This window comes from Drosophila sulfurigaster, chromosome 3, assembly GCF_023558435.1.
Source record: "Drosophila sulfurigaster albostrigata strain 15112-1811.04 chromosome 3, ASM2355843v2, whole genome shotgun sequence".
NCBI lineage: Eukaryota > Metazoa > Arthropoda > Insecta > Diptera > Drosophilidae > Drosophila > Drosophila sulfurigaster.
In genome coordinates this window covers 4,887,107-4,905,917 of record NC_084883.1, presented here as the reverse complement: position 1 = coordinate 4,905,917, position 18,811 = coordinate 4,887,107, and the positions used below count along the sequence as shown (strand labels likewise).

The window sequence follows — 18,811 nt, the reverse complement described above, 5'->3', positions numbered from 1 at the left end:
CAAAGGTTGTTAAATAACTACTGTTAACATATTCAATGAATGACAGCAGTTTGAAAAATATAAGTAAACATGGATAAACTTTAAAATGCGACTACAACTTGTCCAAATATTGCGTAAGATCAGGATTGCCTAGCTTGAGAGCTTTACGCAAACGCGTCTCCTGTACAATCTGATACGGTTTGCTCTTGAAATCACAAGGATCGCCAGGTAGCAGCTGCCAGTGATCAAATACGCTTTGAGGAAATGCCTGTCCACGCGTATTCGTTCGTAGCTCGGCTGTGAAACCAAATGATTCGTTGACTGGCAGATAAGACTTTACCATAAACATGGGTGTGCCGGGTACCTGAATTTCTTCAAAGACGTGACCACGTCGTCGACTGATCACGCGATGAATACCTCCAATGGCTGAATTGTGGCATTGTATCTCACACAGATAAATGGGCTCCAAGATGCGAGGACTCGCGGTGATTGTGGAAGCATAGAGACAACGCCTTGCGGCTGGAATGATCTGGCTACCACTGCGATGCACTGCATCGGCATGAACGGTCACATCGTGTATGTCAAAGCGAACTCCACGAAGATTTTCCTCGGCCAAGACGCCTTCTTTGGTGGCCCATTGGAACCCGGCCATCAGCGAATCTTTAATCTCGTGAAGGTATTGCACAGACTTGGTGCAGTCCACGATGATGTTGGGACCCGTTTCAAAGCACCAGATCTTACGGGCCTCGGTCACATCATAATTGTACTTCTCGTTTAAGAATCGTCCGCGTTTCTTGATATCGTCGCGAGATGTAACGACACCACTGTCAATATCCTCGGGTAATCCTTCGGGCATAGGCTGGGCTTTCATGGTTAAACGATTGTGCTTATTGCGAGACTTGGACAGGCACAATTGATTTGATTCCTGCGAAACGGTTTCTCGATAAGAGACCAGCGGATCAGATGTTTTCAGTGCAATGCATGCATGATCTTCTTGCAAATCCTTGATGCAAATTTCCAAATGCAATTCACCGGCACCTGCAATGATATGCTCCCCAGATTCCTCAATAATGCACTGCACCATTGGATCAGATTTGGCGAGCCGCTTGAGACCAATTACAAGTCGAGGCATCTCCGCTGGATTTACGGGCTCAACGGCAACACGCACAACCGGCGACACTGAGAACTTCATGACCTTCATATTGTGTGCCTCCTTGAAGGTTGTGATTGTGCCCGTCTTGATCAGGAATTGATCGACGCCAACCAGACCGCAAATGTTGCCAGCCGGCACATCCCCAATGGCCTCTACCGAGCGACCCATCATCAGCACTGTCCGTTGGATCGCCTTTTCGTACAGATCCTCCTTCTTACCAGGCACATAGTTGGGTCCCATAATTCGGCATTTTTGACTCGTGCTCACCTTTCCCGCAAATACTCGACCAAAGGCATAAAATCGTCCCACATCGGTTGTCGGCACCATTTTCGATACATCATTGGGGGACCATTGGCATCACAGTTTTTTATGGCAATCGCTGCTTCATCGCTCTGGGGACCCTCATAAAGCAGTTCCATGCGATACTTTTGCGCCGTCACTGGTGATGGCAAATGTATGGCAATCATTTGGAGTAGCGTTTCACCCGCTGGCAACCATTTCCTCATCACTGTTTTTAACAGCTCCTTCCCGGTAAAATCCTGTTCCTCTGCTTGAAGGCTTACACCAATCTTTTTCAGCAAAATGGGAATCTCGGTCGCTTTGAAATTCAGAATGGCATTGAACACCTTATAAATGGGGTCCAGGATGTACAGGCAAAAGGAGCGCTGGTTCTCCAAATCCTTAGCGCTTTTCCATTTTCGTGTCTTTGTGTTGAAGAAATTGTCGCCCCAAAGTCTAGATGAAATAAATAAATAGTTGTAAAAGTATTTTGTATTGAGTTATCGAAGGGATCACTTACTTCGTCATTAACTTTGCTACATCAATTTTAAATTTATTCGCATATAATTCGGCAAACTGCTTGAGAGTAAAAGCCCAGCCATGAAGACCTGAACCGAAGCCAACGGAACCTTTTGCGGCATCCACAAAGATGTCGCCCATTGGTCCATTTTCATCATTATATGTGGCAATGATGAGATTTACATTCTCTACAATACGCTGAAATGTTTGGTATAACTCCTCGCTCTCCAGCTGCAGTTCGAGTAGCGCCCGATCCATTTTATTCAAAAATAAAATGGGTCTAATGCGTTCCGCAATCGCCTGTCGTAGCACCGTCTCCGTTTGGACGCATACGCCGGAGACGCAGTCAACAACAACGATGGCTCCGTCGGTTACTCGCAGAGCAGCCGTCACCTCTGAGGAGAAATCCACATGACCGGGGGAGTCAATGAGATTGATTAGAAAACCTTTGGTGTTCTCTTCGCGCTGATCGGGTTGAGTGATGAAACACAAGTCCTTGCTATCAACTTCAAAGTACATTGTGATTGCTCTGCAAAAAACATTTCGAGAAGGTAGCAAAGTGTAAGATACTTAAATATATTTTAATTGTACTATTCATCTTCGAGTCGAATAGAACTAGTTGAGAGTTGAAAATCTTTAATTCCTCTACCTACTAGAGCACACATGATCGTTGATGTATCTATCTGTCTGATTAAATTCTAAATTCTGCTAAATTCTGACTTAGATTATAAGATATTTTTGTTAATTCAATTTAAAATATAATATCATATCACTAAATTTCAAAAATTAAATGTTTCCTGATAATTTAGCTGCTATCGTATTAACGATTAATATTTTTAACTGTGAGATACCCGCTGCCCATTTCGAATAAAAGCAAAACCAAATTAATAAACCGTAAAAAATACTAAAATATAGGAAAATCTATATTTGGTATTACATTCAAAATATACTATGGAATGCAAAATATACCAGATTGTCAGCCAAACCAAATAAGACGCGTAATATGTTGGCGCTTTTTCCTACAGACAGACGGACAAATGAACATGGCTATAGCGTCTCGGCTCGGAATATATATATATATATATATATACATTTTGCTGGAGACACAATAAGTTATAATATAATATATAAGAAGAACTCACTCAACTTTATCTTTCTTATTTATAGCATTCGCTTACGTTGATTTGATGGTAATGCAACGATCCTGCTCGTCTTTTCGGGTATCCGTGAATCTCATATTGCCCGCCTTGGCATTCGCTATGATGCCCGCCTTGGAAACGAGGGAATCAGTCAGCGTCGATTTGCCATGGTCAACATGGGCGATGACCGATATGTTGCGTATATTACGCCTCTGATCCATAAGGCCACGAATCTCGTCAAGAGAAAACTTTACCATTTTAATAATATTCTTTTAAGTTGCAAACAAGAAATTACTTTGCGCCTACATTTGACGCGCAATGAAGCAAATACTCACTTCATGAACTCTTTTTGCTCGCAGCGCTTATAAACACTTTTGATCTGTTAATTTCAACATAACGGTAAGAAACGCTTTCGCTTTTAACGTAAAGCTTTCACAATGCAATTAAAGCTTTGTACCGCACTGATAAGCTTTTTTTGCGCGTCAATATGCTTGGTGAAATCGTGGCAGCAAACAGTGTCGTAAAGAAAGAGGGACGGGAATACTATATGGAACTGACTGAACTCTCTTTCAAATATTTATTGAAATGAATGTATCCAAATTTAATTTATTTCTATTATGCGTACATGCCATGAGCTATTCTACTTAATTTTAAATACCTTTACAAAAAATACTTGCCTATTCGCATTAGTCACAAATTCCAGCGCCATTAAATTAGCGAAGCTTAAACATGTTGTTTTGATAAAGCTTTTTTCAATATTGATTAGAATCTTAATTTGCAGTAAAAAAAGCATGATGAATATATCGTCGATGGAAATACTTTGTACACTCGGTATGCAATGTGGGCTAGTGAGTGGTAACTTAACTGGGTAGAAGGAGTCATCTCCGACCCTATAAAGTATATATGTTCTTGATATAGCTATGTCCGTCTATCCGTATGAAAAATTTGATCTCAGAGAGTATAAGAGATAGAGATATACATTTTTCCACAGCACTTGTTTTTTGCCACGCCCATATCAGCCCCAAACTCTAAAAAAAATCTAACAACAATCGTAATTTTGAAACAAGATCTGAAATTTTGTACAGGCTGCAGTATTTATGATTCCTGAAAATTTGGTAGCGATTTGATAAAAATTTTAAAAGTTATTAAAGAAATTGTTTTGTATGAGGAAATATGCCAAACATAGCTTTTGATATATTCAAGTATTTTTGCGGTGTATTTTCGGTATACTTTAAGAATAATACTGTTTTGATTTCATTCAAAATGGGTAGAAGGTCATGCACACGCGACTTTAGCTTTCTTACTTGTTTTTTTACAAAATAAAAAATAAGAGACGTTTCGACTGTTGACGCTGATCAAGAATATCTTTGCTTTATAGGGCCGCAGATTCCTCCTTTTGTCTGTTACATACATTCCACGGAGGCACAAAGTTGAGTTGCACCAACTTAAGTTAGTGTTTGAAAGTTTGAAAATGAGTTATGTTTAACATTGGGATATATACATACATATAATATATAGACAACTATTTACAAATCTTTTACCTTTAATATGATTGTTATTCATATTTAAATTAAGGTTTGGTGTAAAGTTTTAATGAAACAATTTTTTTTATTTGAGTTATAATCTGTTGTAAGGTAGTAGTAGAAAGTAGTCCCTCTTAGCAAAGCTTACCATTATACTAACCTAGGATATGTTTTTTTCAATCTCTTTATTTTTAAACAATTCAAATTAAAAAAGTAAAGAATTACATTTTAGTTGTTGACAATATTTCGATGGAAATGAAAAGTTTTAAAGCTATACTTACATTGCTAGATGCAATGAACAACATTTCCTACTTTTTCTGAAACAATTTGCAAATATTTTATGTCCCAAGGGTAATTGTTGTAATTTATGGCATGGCTCCAAAAAAGGCTTTCAAAGTCAAAAAAACAAAGACATTGATAGTGAAATTGGGACATGGGACATTTGAAGCAGCATTGTTTGGAGTTACATATGTGCGATGTGTCATAGAATCATTCATGGTTCGTTGGCTTTATGAATTGGTTTTTCCAATTTACAAGTAAAGATATACCATATGTATCGAATACGGATTTTCTTGAGCTTTGAAATTGGAATCTTTTGTTGAACGAGTGAATCAGCGAATGAATGAAATTTGCACATTTCGGATGAGTAGACTGAGCGAACCCTTCTCAAAAGTATTCGCATTTGCATAATTTGGCTGCAGCAACTGTCGTCTGGCATTAACATTATTTGGCTTTAATTGTTGCCAGATTTGCGAGGCGAATGAATGCAGCGTCTCGTTTAGGTTACTCCCATCCGCAACATAGTAGCAAGTGGCAAGCGGCAAGCGGCAATAAGCAACAACGCCCACATAGAGAATGGCTGCTTGTTTATGGGTTCAGTCAATGGGTTCGCTTTTTACGCATCCACTTGCATTATTCATGAGCGGGTTCGTGGCGCGTGTCCAATGCCAACCACACACACACATGCGCACACATGAGGTGTGTGCACTGCATGGATGAAAGTGCGGCGAGGGTCGAGCTGGAGTATCTTTTAAACTGCGTTGTGTCGCGACGCTTTGCTTCGTTTACATGACGCAGTTGTCAAGTAACAACAAGACCCACGCATCGTCTACTAGTGTAATGTTTATCAAGTTGAATCTTTATTTACATTTTAAGCAGTATGCAAATGCTCGCCCCGCCTTCCTTCCTTCCTTCCATTCGAGCTCCTCTCCCACGCTTTGTCGCTTGTACTATGGGCACTTCCGTTTCCGTCCACCAAAATTGCCATGGAATTGTTTACGCTTAACAAACTTGCGGATTGAGGCTAAAAACTTGTTAATTGCCAGTTGGCTGCCAGCCGAAAAGTTTACCTTGTAAATGATACTTGACAGTATTTTCTATTTGCCAATTTGAATTTTGTTTCCCGAGCGTTGGCAAAAACTTTTGTTCAAACACTTGTGACTTGGTTACATTTGCTTAAGTTCGATATTGTCTGAAGCTCTGCTTTTTGTCAAATATCGAGCTTATGTGTATAGCATACTTTTCAGAGCTGGAATAAAGTTAACTGCTTCTCTTGTAGAGAGCGGATTCATTAATAACAAGTAAGAAAGTTACAGTCGAGTGTGCTCGACTGTGAGATACCCGCTACCCATTTTTAATAAAGGCAAAATATTGCGGTATCATTTTGAAAATATACCGAAAATACTTAAAAAATACTAAAAATATACCAAATGGTATGTTTAGTATATCAATATAGTACCGCATTCAAAATATACCATATACGGCTCAATATACCAGATTGCCGGCCAAAGTAACTAAGACCCTTATAAATAGGCGTTTTTGCCCATACAAAAGTATTTCTTTTATAACTTCGACAATTTTTATCTGATCGCAACCAAATTTTCAGGAATCATAACTACTATAGTTATTATTATATATACCAAAATTTGCAATTTGCTAGCTTTAAAATTACGCTTGTTATTCGATTTTTTTTGATTTGCGGGGGCGGAAGTGGGCGTGGCATAAATTTGAAACAAACTTGATCTGCGTGCAAACATAACAAATGCTGTCGAAAAAAAAATATAGCTCTATCTCTCGTAGTCTCTGAGATCTAGGTGTTCATACGGACAGACGGACGGACACACAGACACACAGACGGACAGACGGACATGGCTATATCGTCTCGGCTGTTGACGCTGATCAAGAATATATATACTTTATAGGGTCGGAGATGCCTCCTTCTACCTGTTACATACATTTCCTGCCGGCACAAAGTTATAATACCCTTCTACCCTATGGGTAGCGGGTATAAAAATTGGAATAATTATATTAGCTTTATTATTAAAAGTTACATTGCCTTTGGCAGCTGTTGCCTTTAATCAATATGCAGCTACTGTGGCCAATTTCCTGTTCCGCCTGATTGACAGGCACGCAGTGAGGCGTGGCGCCAAATATTAAACAAGGCAAGGCCAAAATGAAAGCGAAAGCCAAAGCCAAAGCCAAAGCCAAAGACAAAGACAAGGCTGAACCGAAGGCAAAGTCAAAGCGAAAAGGTTCAACAATTGATTGGTTAGCAATGAAATCGGTGAAGCATTGCGTAAAATTAACCAGCTAATTTGGCATTAATTCTTATTACTAATTATTTATTTAACAATGTGCAATTAGCACGAAAGCCACTTCGTTGTGGATAACGCACCACCAATTAAATTCCCATTGTATACTTTTAGGCGCCTCTAAAAATAATTCGTGCGGAGACTAATGACACTGGCTGAAAACTGACCTAAATTTGATAAACGAATATTGATGAGACAAAGTGTTGAAATTATAATAATTATGAATGCAAGTAGGAAAGAAGCATTTCTATTTAAAGAACAATATATATAATTTATGTTTCTTTAAAAACTTTATTCGAAAAACATGCATATTATTATAAAATTGTATATTATATAAAAACGTAAAGAAATTTATGAAAATTATTATATATAATATATTCGTAAGCACAATAAATAATCATTTTAATTGATTCGACTGTTTGTTTCATCACTCAATCCAATCATGAAATTCAGCTAATGTCCTTAGACCAAAACCACACCATCATCATCATAATCAACGTAGTGTGCAGTGAACTCAGAGCCCATAATTCAATTAGGTCCAACACATTTTATCTGAAATGGAATATCAAATTTTAGACAATTGGCATTGGCGCAAAATTCTAAACCGATTAGTTATACACGCACACTCCCACACGCACACCCACACACACACACACACACACACACACACAGACAAACTCTCAAACTCACACACAAATTGGCAGATAGATGGAACCAATTACGCAAATGTCGCCGGGCAAACTCATCTCATTTTGAATGAAAATTTGCAAATTTGCTAAATGCAGTAAATAAAATTTACGCAAATTATCTGCGCTCTTCTGTGCATAATTGACTTTTGTCACATTTCTCACAAATTAACTTACTTATGTACTTAGTTTTACTCAGTCAACCATTGAGTATTATTTTTCCGAGGTCGCTTTGTAAACAACCACATTTGATAAAGACTAAACTGTGTTTATAATGTTTTGTCTTAGATTGCACTAATAACTAGGTCAGTCTAATATTTAATGTAATTCGAGATAATCAGGTCAAAGACACTGCAAGTCATCTGTCCGGCCAATTGACAATTGTGCAAATATTTTACATATTTATCTTACAGTTGCCTATAAAAAGCGAGTAACCCAATGTATACATTATTATTACGCACTTCGGAGTACTGTGCAATTGACTATTAACTGTTTTAATTAATCATTTTAATTCATCATGAATTTATTGTCGTTGTGGTTCCACCTGCTGCTGATTTCCATGGTGCTGCTCCTGATTGCTCCTGCTGCCGAGTCAACTTTTCTCTTGTTTGCTTGTATCTTCCGACTGTCGATTTGTCCGTTCCGAACAACAACAGTAGCGACAAGTAGTGGTTAAAATTATTGGCAATTTAACGATGACAAATTTTGAAATATTCTTCTTTTCTAAAGCGTAAAACGTAACCAAATTTTTATATTCTTTTCTTTAACTACTAATAAACAAGCAATGGAATTAAATCCAAAGTTCTGTAATAAAATGAAACAGTCTTTTACGAAAAATTGCAATGCTTTCCCATTTTTATTTAAAGAATATTCAGAATTCAATAAACTAAAGTTGCAAGCCAAAAATCTCTTCCTTATTTCAAGTTTTAGGTAAAAATACTCTTGGTTGTCCTTTAAAATTTATAATTTTTTAGGGAGTAAGGAATTTCTGCTTCTCGTTTTAAATGTACTTACAGACAGGTCTTTTTAGATAACTGATTATATCTTTTGCTTTGTGCAAACAATTTAAAAAAAAAAAAACATTTCTTTTGTGTGCACAAATTGTAATTGGTTAATTTGTAGAACCCTTGAATCTATTTTTAGCGAAGAAATGGATTGAAAAGTGAAACCTTATTGAGTTCTATGAAAAGCTAACACCTTAAGTGTGATTGAAAGCTGTGAATGGTTGTATAAATATAAAGACGAATGCTTTTAACATTCAGCAAAGTGACTCTTAATTGCCATTGAAGTGTCGGTAGCAAGTGGCAAGACCGAGAGTGAATAATATTCGAATAGGGTGTTGAATGTGGTGTTGAAGTTAAGTCAAGTCAAATAGAAGTCTTTCTGCTTGGCTGAATGCTCGAGTTCACTTCAAGTCGATGGAAAAGTTTGTCATTAGTTATTTGCACTAATTAAGTGCAAAGCGCATTAAAGCCAACTCAATGTGCAAAGCCTCGGCTACGTGCCATGATTATGTAATTTCAGAATACTTGGGGTACCTCACAGAGACACCCACACAAGAAGCGGTTACGAACCCGAACCTGATACTGAACCGATGAGCAATGGCCACATTAATGAAAGCTCCTGCTGGTATACTTTGCTGTTGTTTATGCTGTTGTTTAGGCAGAAGGCAAATGACATTGTCATATAGAATTACCCATTACTCAATTCAGCTTTGCTCAGCGCGACTAGCTTAACAGAACTTAACTTGACGCTACCTTAACTGTTCTCCCTAACTCCCTTTAGGCCTTTTCCAAATCAATCCCTGTCTAAAGAAGATTTGATACTTTTTTCTGGAAATTTAATAGTATCAACAAAAATGTCACATTAACCTTTCTGTCGATATAAATAGTCCGGCAATTCACTTATAATAAATTTAATTTGTAATTGTTTAACTAATACGAAAAGACTCTATTGCAATGCCGTAGAATGAATACTATCCCGGAATCCTTTAAAATGTGAATCTATTTTGAGACTCGCTCTCATCTGTAATTTGAAATGCAAACTGTGTATGGCAATTGGGATGCCTCTTGAATGTTTTTACCCCAAAAATATTTCGCAATATTGATGCCTGAAAAAACATTTGGGTATATTTCCCATATGCCAGAGGCGTAGCTCTTTTGCCTCAAATGAAGGCCCACTGGAATGTGGAGTCGAACCCAATCAGTAAATGAAATTTGTGAAACACTCAGAGAATTGCGAAGGTCGAGAATTGTGGAGCTGAGGGGGGCGGCATCTATGCAAATAAAGCTATTTAGAGTTGGACTCCAAAAATTAACATTTCATCAGCAGCAGCAGCAAATTTTTTTCAATTTCACGACCATTGGCAAATGTATCAAAGGGCCTTGGGCTATAACAGGAAAGGAAGACGCATTTGTTGTCTTGTGTATTGTGTTTGTATGTGGGTGGAAAACATTCGCAGAGAAATGCGTTTGTATTTGGGGGAAGGTATTTATTTTTGCTCTTTAAACTTTTCAATTTAAATAGTTTTTGCGTTCCCAAAAAAAAAAAGAACATAAATTATTTTAAATTTTAAACATTTTTGCAAATTTTCTAATGTAAATGATTTCTGCTAGGTCACAGAGAACAACTAGATTACAAAAAGCGCATGATATAAACATAAAATTCTTAAATAAAATCGATGACTGTGCTGAAATTAAAATCAATAAATAATTCGAAGTCATTTGGCAAAACGAAATTGGCCATTAAATGTTGACAAATGTTATAGCAAGAAAACGTATACAAAATGCACAATAAAAAGACTTGTAAGTTTTCAATTGCTTGCAACGGGCAGACAATTGCAAGTTATACAAATCAATTGCCATTTAATTAGTCGATTCGAAAGCCAAACAAAAATGTCGACTGGCTGTAATTGCACGACAATTTCTGACTGGAGCGAGACAGAGCAGCGGCTAGGTGGGAGAAAGAAAGGGAATAGCTTGTAAATGGCAAGCAGCCAGTTAAAGCTCAAGCTCTCTGAAGTAAGCATCTTTTGTTGCATACTTATGGGCGCACAAATAGAAATGGAAATTCTACCTTTACCTAAGATGCTTATTTTTAAACAATTCAGTCTTAAGAGCTTACAACATGCTTCAATGTTGAAATTTAAACGCCAACACAAAAATGTAAAATTGTACAGAATAAGTTAGGGTTGTAGAGTAGCTTTCAAAAATAACACAAAAAGGTTGCATTGTAAATAATTTGCATTAATAATGTGATATGAAACGTTATATTGTTTTTGGTACAATGAATTAATAATTTGGAAATTCACATTCCCAAGCAATTGAGTTTATGATTTTTGTCCAAAGATTTTCAAACAAACGGTAACAAACATAAATGATTTATTATTAATTACTGATCAATAGTCTCACAACAGCAACACAAATAAATATACCAATCTATAGAAAAATTGGTATATAATGAAGAACTTAATAAGTCATTTATATGACAATTTTCAGTTTTCTTCGATGCTCTGTATAATCGGAAGAAACCGGATTTTTGCCCGATGTTTTCAGTCATTCAGTAATAAACGAAAATAATATATTGGTCCTTAAAACACAGAAACCCAAATAAATATGCCAGCAATACACCAAACTAAACTAAAATAGGTGTATAAATATACCTTAAAGTGTCATCGATGTTGAAATATACAATAAGGAACTTAACGAATCATTCACATTACCATTTCCAAGTCAATGAATTCGTAATGAATCGGATTCATTCAGTAACAAACATAAATGATCTATTTTTTCCTACAATGTAATAGCTCTATAACAAAACAACACAAATAAATATAGTGCCAATATACCAAACCAAAAGAAAATTGGTATAAAAACATACCATTACATTCCAGTGATGCGAAGTCAAGTAAATTTGTTTAATTTAAAGTTTGTTATCGAATAACTTCCAGATGACCTGAAACAAATATAAAGGATACATTATTATTAGAAATTAAAAAGTTAAGTTTTTGAAATTAAATGTTCAAATTAAACTATGTAATTAATGTCATCAACTTTAGCTTAACGTGGAAATAAAGTTTCATCTGCCTGCTGCGGGGTTAGAGGTCACTGTGTGTGTGGCACGTGCTCGATTCAGCACTTTTAGTGACAATAAAAGCCCGCAAGCAAATCCCATTCGATGTTCAACAAATTGTTAGTATCAAAAGGTGTAAAAATCCAATTTATATTTACTATACAAGGGCAGAGGAGTCGCCGTCATTCGGCGTCGTTTCGTCGTCTGTTTCAACTCATTGCATGCTTAGCGGCGTCACAAAGTTGCCGTCAAACTTTTTGTAGACTTTAAAATGTGTTTTTTTTTTGTCGAGAGGGGCTTTGAGGAGGGAATGAAGTAGCAGTAGAAGAAGGGAAGGGGAGTCATACATGTGGGCAAACAACTCGTTCCCTCTACTGCTGACAGTCTTCCGCCCAGCCCCGCTTCCCAAGCTCATCACTTGCACGAAGTTTGTTTAGATTGTCTACAATGTAATGTTACGTATACGTTATCGCACACATTTGCACAACGCAAATTGCAAACAGACGGCAAATTAATTAAATATCACTCATACGTCAGGTGGTACGTTGATGCTTTTCCTGCTTCTAGGGTTGCTCTTGATGAAAGGACGAATTGTTTATCAGGACATGACTCGTCACTACTAGTATCCCAGGCCACAAACACCGACTTGCGGGCGAATCGCTCGAATATTTAATCTGCATGTTGCATGCCACACTGACCATGTCACGTGGGCAGAACAACCAAAAATAGTCGTACCGCGTGGGCACGCGATTACAGCTAAATGATTTTATGTAAATTTACTGCAGACTAGATTTTTCGGTTGTCTGGCTGATACAAAGAGACAAAAGTCTTTAAGTGAGAGTTCTAAAGATGCTTTTAAAGTAGATTCAATTTCATGAAAATTCAAATTTCTGTTCAATTTCGAGGCTCTATATAAACAAGAATTGAAAAAAAAACATTATCCAAAAGATTTCTTCAACTGAAGTTAGGGACTAGATTAAGCAACCCATTTGCAGTTGGTGTCATTTGCCATACAAAAATATTTCAGAAATAATTTTTGAGAAGCCTGTTAAACTGATTCTACCTGTAAAACTGATTCACTCTAAAACTTTTTTTCTACTTTCTGAAAGACTTGAATTACAGAGCATTCCCACTTATGATCTTATACTGCACTATAAAAATACATATTATTACACAACTTAGTTTAATCGATCATCGCAGTATAAATTATGTTATTGACAAATTAAATGACGCGTGTAGTTCGATTGATACCAAATGTTCAAATATTTGCACATTCACTCTTCTTCGATGTTTGATATAAAAAGGGGTGAGTGAGATCGTTGAATTCAGTTTAAATCCGAACTCGATTGAATTCAACATACAAAATGCTGTCTACAAATTTCTTCTTCTACTTGTTGGTGATTGCAATGCTGCTGGTCTTCACAGCACCTGCAGCTGAGGGCACCTTCTTCCTCATTGCCTGCTTGTTGCGATCACCGCTGTGTCCATTCCGTACAACGACTCCTGCATCAGCCTAATACACCTAATACACTCGGATTAATTGGTTTCATATTGTGCATAAAGAAATAAAAATGAGTATATAAGTTTGCATTGAATATCTGTGAGTTTTATTGCCGAGAATACAACATTTTCTTGAATTATAATTGTAATTAGAAAGTCCTTTTAATAGCAACTATACAATCTTTTTGGCGATATTACGTCAAATACTTAATAAGGAGAACCTAGTTTTTGGTTCAAGTTTATTCAAGAGAACTTCTTCTGAAGCGCCTAAACATAATTTAGAGAAAGAAAGAGAGAGAGACAGGGAGAGAAAAAACAATAGATACTTTTAACCATTTCAAATTTGATTAAATCGAATACTGTTTTAGAGAAAATCATTTTAAGCGACGCTTGACTGCTTTGAGAAATAAATATAAATATGAAAACATTCTTAGTATCTTCTTCAATAAAATGAATGAAGTAATGTTGCACCTGATTGTTAGTTGAACAACTTTTAAGTTTATTATGCCATTCATTCTTAAAGTATGTCCTGTTTTATCAAAATGGTTTGGCAAGTTAGAATACTTCTAAATAGATGGCTACAACTGTGCTTAAAGATGTTATAAGAATTGATTATATATATATATACTCTTTTTTTAATTTTCTTCGTTAAATTAAACGCGTTTCAAGTAATTTTTTAACAGTATAACCTGATTAATTTTTACATACTTCATTATAAATTTACTCAGTTTGAAATAATTTATTTCCTCTATTAATAAAATTAAATATTATATATGAATGAATTTTGTTTTGTTTACGCAGAATTTTGTTTAACCCCTTTTTGGGCACGTTTTCTGCTATTGAACGCAGATGCTGTTGGATCATTGAAATTATTTTGAGTAATTTTGTTTTACTTTTAATGTTTCGTGTATTTCGTAATTTGATTTGATCCTTTCTAATTTTGTAAAATGTGAGGAAATTAAACTGATTCGAATATATGTAGTACATATGAATAAAAAACTGAGAAATTAATGGTACTACTATTTAAACAATTGCCTCACATTTTCTCTTATATTATAAGTGTAAACAAGCTGCACAGTGGAGTCAAATGGTGTTTGTAATTAAATATTTGCTTGGAATTCTATCATTGGCAATGCTCTTCTGCGAAATACCCCGCTCTCAGTTCTACAATTTAGATAGCTTATTCGATAAAAGTGCTGAAATTGTTTATATGTGTTTTAAATGTATAAAAAAACCCTTTAACCATTTTATATCGTTAGAGGGTATAAAGATATATAAAAAGGGCACTGAACAAATTAGATTCTCAGTTTAAACTCATCGTATATCGTGAACAGTTACTTTCCTAATGTCATCAAAGTTTTTCTTGTTCTTAGCATTGTCAGCCATATTAATGGTTGACGGTGAATTGACGCGCCTTGCAGCATTACGCTTTATCATTGAGAATAAAAACAATATCACTAATTGGCCAGAAATAATCTGCGCGTTAGGTTTTCCTCCATGTCAAAGAGTGATCATGCCACGGCGTCCATATCGCAGAGATGATGCTTTAAACAGCACAGAATACCCAGGAACGACAGCTTCTTGACGAAATAACACGAAATGGCGGTGAAAGTGCTATTGATCCGTGGATGTCGATGTTAAAAGACTTTATCAAATTATTGTTATTTGTATTTTGAGCTGAATATAATAATGAATATGAATTCGTTTTCAATTTATTTTTCAACTTATTTACGAGAATATTAATACCAAAAAAAAAATATTTTCATTATATAATTTTCTTTATTATTTGCTATTTCCGAAATATATGTTATATAGTACCCCTCTGACGCCTTAAAGTGTATAATTTGTACTTTTAGTTGGATTTTCTCATGTTACAATATTTGTGCTGCTTGCATATCAAGCACGTTTTAGAATATATAAAACTTTCATGACATCCAAATTCATAAATATAAATTCTTGTCGTTCCAATTCCAGATTATGTGTTTTACTCTTCAGTTGGATGAGTTTATAATTATACGTGATTCTCTAATTCTGAAATTTTTTTACTCAAAATTCTGACGCTGACTTTGACTTTTATTTGCGTTTTTTTGCCAAAGCTCTTTTTAACCGATTATTATAATTGAGAGTAAATATTTTATAGACTTCAAACCAAGTGTGCAAGATCATAACCATTGACAATATGTTTTTCTTTAAAAACTCAATTTAATTTTTAAAGTCAACTGTTTATTATCGGTTATATAGAGGTTTTATATTAATATTCACTTTGAGAAGCCATGAATTGAATAAAGAAAAAATGTTTATTTTAATTAATTTCATTTTTCTAATAAATGCTAGATTAAACATTATAAACATATTATCTTAATTATTTTATCAATACATTTTTTTGCGAATATTATTATTTTGCATTTTATCACATTTTTCTTTACGAATACATTCTTTCAGCTTTCTCCGTAGTAATTTGGCGTATTATTACACAGTTTTCCGCATTCCGGTTTCTGTAGCAATTTCAAAATGAAATGATTAATTCATGTATATATGTTCTTGATCGGAATCAGCAGCTGATATGATATATCCATGTCCGTATATCTATCTGTCCATTTATATGTATGAGTACTTAGATCAAAGAGACTTAAAGAGATACAGATAAAAATGATATCTAAAGCACTTGTGTTGTTTTTATAAAAATCGAATAACAATTGTTACAATAATAATTAAAATATTAGTTCTTGAAAATTTACGATCAGATAGAAAATATCGAGCACTGTAGCTTTCTTACATATTTTTTGTTAGGTAAGTTCTGCGGAAATGCTTTTTATATTAAGGAAAATAAGTTGTTATAGACCCTAAGAGTTTATAAAGTATGTACTCTAGATCTCAGAAACAATAAAAGTTATATGTCAATACAAGTTGTCTCCACGAGGATCAAGAAAAAAATTTTATTTATTTAATAATTTTATTTGTCCAAAATTATATAAAATTCATATTACAACTATTTTTTTATATCATATCTCACAGTCATGAATACTCGAACGTAGCTCTCTGATTGTGTTTGTCCTTAACATATTTTACATTTACTTAGAATCTTATAATTTGATAATTTATTTATTTTTTGAATATAAAATTATTCTTTGTCTGGATTACATTGCAGATATAAATAGGTCGAAGTATCCTTTTGACTTTTATTTAACACTTTGAATGCTACCACCTAGAGTACCATTATAACGAAAACTGTCAACTAAGGGCACTTTAGTGGTGGACCGGTATGGTAGGCATTGTGTAAAATTGAAAAAATTGGGATTCCATAAACACATCACTTGCAAAAAATTAGATCCTTCTGATTTAGGTGCATTGTTGACCATTATTATGGCCACAAATGCTAAATAGATGAAAAACTTCAGAGACATTTTACAAGTGACTGATCTCAGTGAATGGCGCGTTGAAAATGAGTCTTTTCTCTCTCTACGGATTACAGCCTATTTATATCTTCAGCATTATACGCAGTACTTAAATGAGTCTATCAATTTACTCTCAAAACAAAGAAACTTTATTCAACAACTATAAATTAAACAAGTTATTGTCATAAGTCTATATAAATATCATTAGATAACAAAGCTTTTTCAATGGCCTTTCTATTTTCCTTTGAAGCTCCAGCAAGTTGTAGACTGACAAACAATAATGTCTCATTTGTTATATTTTCAAAAAAATATAGTTATTGTATAATGGAAAATTGCATTTTTTAATAGAATTTATACAAGTTTGAGTGGCTTGATTATGTTTTTTAAGTAAGAATATTTTACGTTTTAGAGTTGTTTTTACAAATACAATGAAACATTCTTATATAAAAAGTGCTTAGTTTAGAATATAATAATTTGATTAATTGGAATATCTCAATAAGAATGTGATTTGATTGCGATTTATTCTTTTCCCTTAAGCAATATACGATTTTGACGGTGTGCAAAAATTCCATATTAATTATCTTATGAAGATTGAAATTTGTTCACTTTGAGATACTTACATATAATATTTGTTAATTATTAAACATGTCAAGCATGTTAATGGCTTAAGAGGAGGAACACGTGCCAGTTTTCCAAGGAAAGTTAATGAAATGTGCTGACTTATTGCTTGACTCCATTTCGAGCTGGGAAACCACAAAAGACTTTGTTGTGGTTACCAGTGTCTTAATGCTTCGATGTGTAAAGCATTTCGGAGGAAATTTAAAAGCAGCTTGAAACCAGTTAAAAATATGGGAAATATTTATAGAATTATTTGAGCAGCTGCGAACAATTTGTGTCAGTCGCAGAAAATCATGAATGAAATTTCGCTCAATGGTATTAAGGCAACAGTTGTCCACACCCACACACACACACACACATACACACATACACGAAAGGCGAATACAGCATCCACATAACGAAATGAATAAATTCCACAAATAGCGAAGAGATTGCGCAGTTCAAACATCCGCACATGGTGGCTTCCATTTGGCGTTCATTGTGGATGGCATCTTTTGGCGCGTTTTTGCCAGCCGCAATCAGTCAGATTGGCTGTGGATGGCATTTGGCTAGAATGCTGCTAGCTTTCGCTTCGTCAATTTAGTCCTGTGAACGGATTCGCCCTAAGCGGTCGTTGGTCGTCCGGAGACTGATCAAGCGGAAACAAAAGATTTAAAAAATTCACTAAGAATATTTGGAAATTTTCTTGAAAATAATTGAAATTGAAAAGCGTGTCAAAAAATAAACGAAATAAATATATATATACAACAAATATTTGGGGCGACGCGAATTGTGCCAAGTTTGTTTACGTCTCGGTTCGGGACAAGTGTTTAAAATAGAAAAACCGACATGAAATATTGAAGAACTATTACTTTGAGCAGTGCGAGTATTGAACTGTTGGATGTTTATTTTTGCATCATTTGCAGGCATCTGTGGAAAAGTTGTTTGGCTGTGCTGCGAACTCGTAAGTTGAAAAGTGTTTTCCACTCACTCAACTCAAATGCCAGTGGGTTGCTAAGGCCATAAATCAACAGAGAGTTCGATCGGGCAACTTTATCAAAATGTTCCTGCAAATATTTGTCTGTTTGCTTAGCCAGGCTTAAATCATTACCCATCTGTCTCGAATACTTTTTTTTATGTCTGACCTTACTGACAGACTTCTCTGCTCGGACTGCAAATTTTAGATGTCATTAATTTTTTTGTGAAGTCTCACAATGTTTTGGTCCGCTGAAAGCGGCAACAAAGTGTTGAATTTATTACTTGGAATTGATTTGTTCAGCGAAAAAATGCTAAAAGCTTCATGGGCTATAATAGATTTTCAACAATAAAGTGCATTAACACAATCTTCTTTTTTATCTCTAAGTATTGAGTATCAATTT

At 35.1% G+C, this 18,811-nt stretch overlaps 4 protein-coding genes across 4 annotated transcripts in view; 3 read left to right on the top strand and 1 right to left on the bottom strand.

The window, feature by feature from the left end:
* Positions 1-83: 83 nt before the first annotated feature.
* Positions 84-3,412, bottom strand: LOC133841268 (eukaryotic translation elongation factor 2-like). Its single transcript, XM_062273639.1, is given in 4 exon segments — positions 84-1,464; positions 1,467-1,867; positions 1,932-2,459; positions 3,109-3,412. Coding segments are annotated over 4 exon segments (2,520 nt in total). The 5' UTR covers positions 3,327-3,412; the 3' UTR covers positions 84-91.
* Positions 3,413-8,313: 4,901 nt separating this feature from the next.
* On the top strand, positions 8,314-8,588 carry LOC133840192 (uncharacterized). Its single transcript, XM_062271886.1, has one exon. The coding sequence runs from the start codon at positions 8,387-8,389 to the stop codon at positions 8,543-8,545; it is 159 nt and encodes a 52-aa protein (XP_062127870.1). The 5' UTR covers positions 8,314-8,386; the 3' UTR covers positions 8,546-8,588.
* A 4,673-nt stretch (positions 8,589-13,261) lies between these two features.
* On the top strand, positions 13,262-13,535 carry LOC133844568 (uncharacterized). The gene has a single exon (XM_062278623.1). The coding sequence runs from the start codon at positions 13,305-13,307 to the stop codon at positions 13,455-13,457; it is 153 nt and encodes a 50-aa protein (XP_062134607.1). The 5' UTR covers positions 13,262-13,304; the 3' UTR covers positions 13,458-13,535.
* A 4,514-nt stretch (positions 13,536-18,049) lies between these two features.
* LOC133843720 (neuropeptide CCHamide-2 receptor) overlaps positions 18,050-18,811 on the top strand; it is a 30,736-nt gene continuing 29,974 nt past the window's right edge. The window contains exon 1 of the mRNA XM_062277373.1: positions 18,050-18,396. The gene's annotated coding sequence lies outside the window, so the exon portion shown is untranslated. The remainder of the gene's footprint in view (positions 18,397-18,811) is intronic.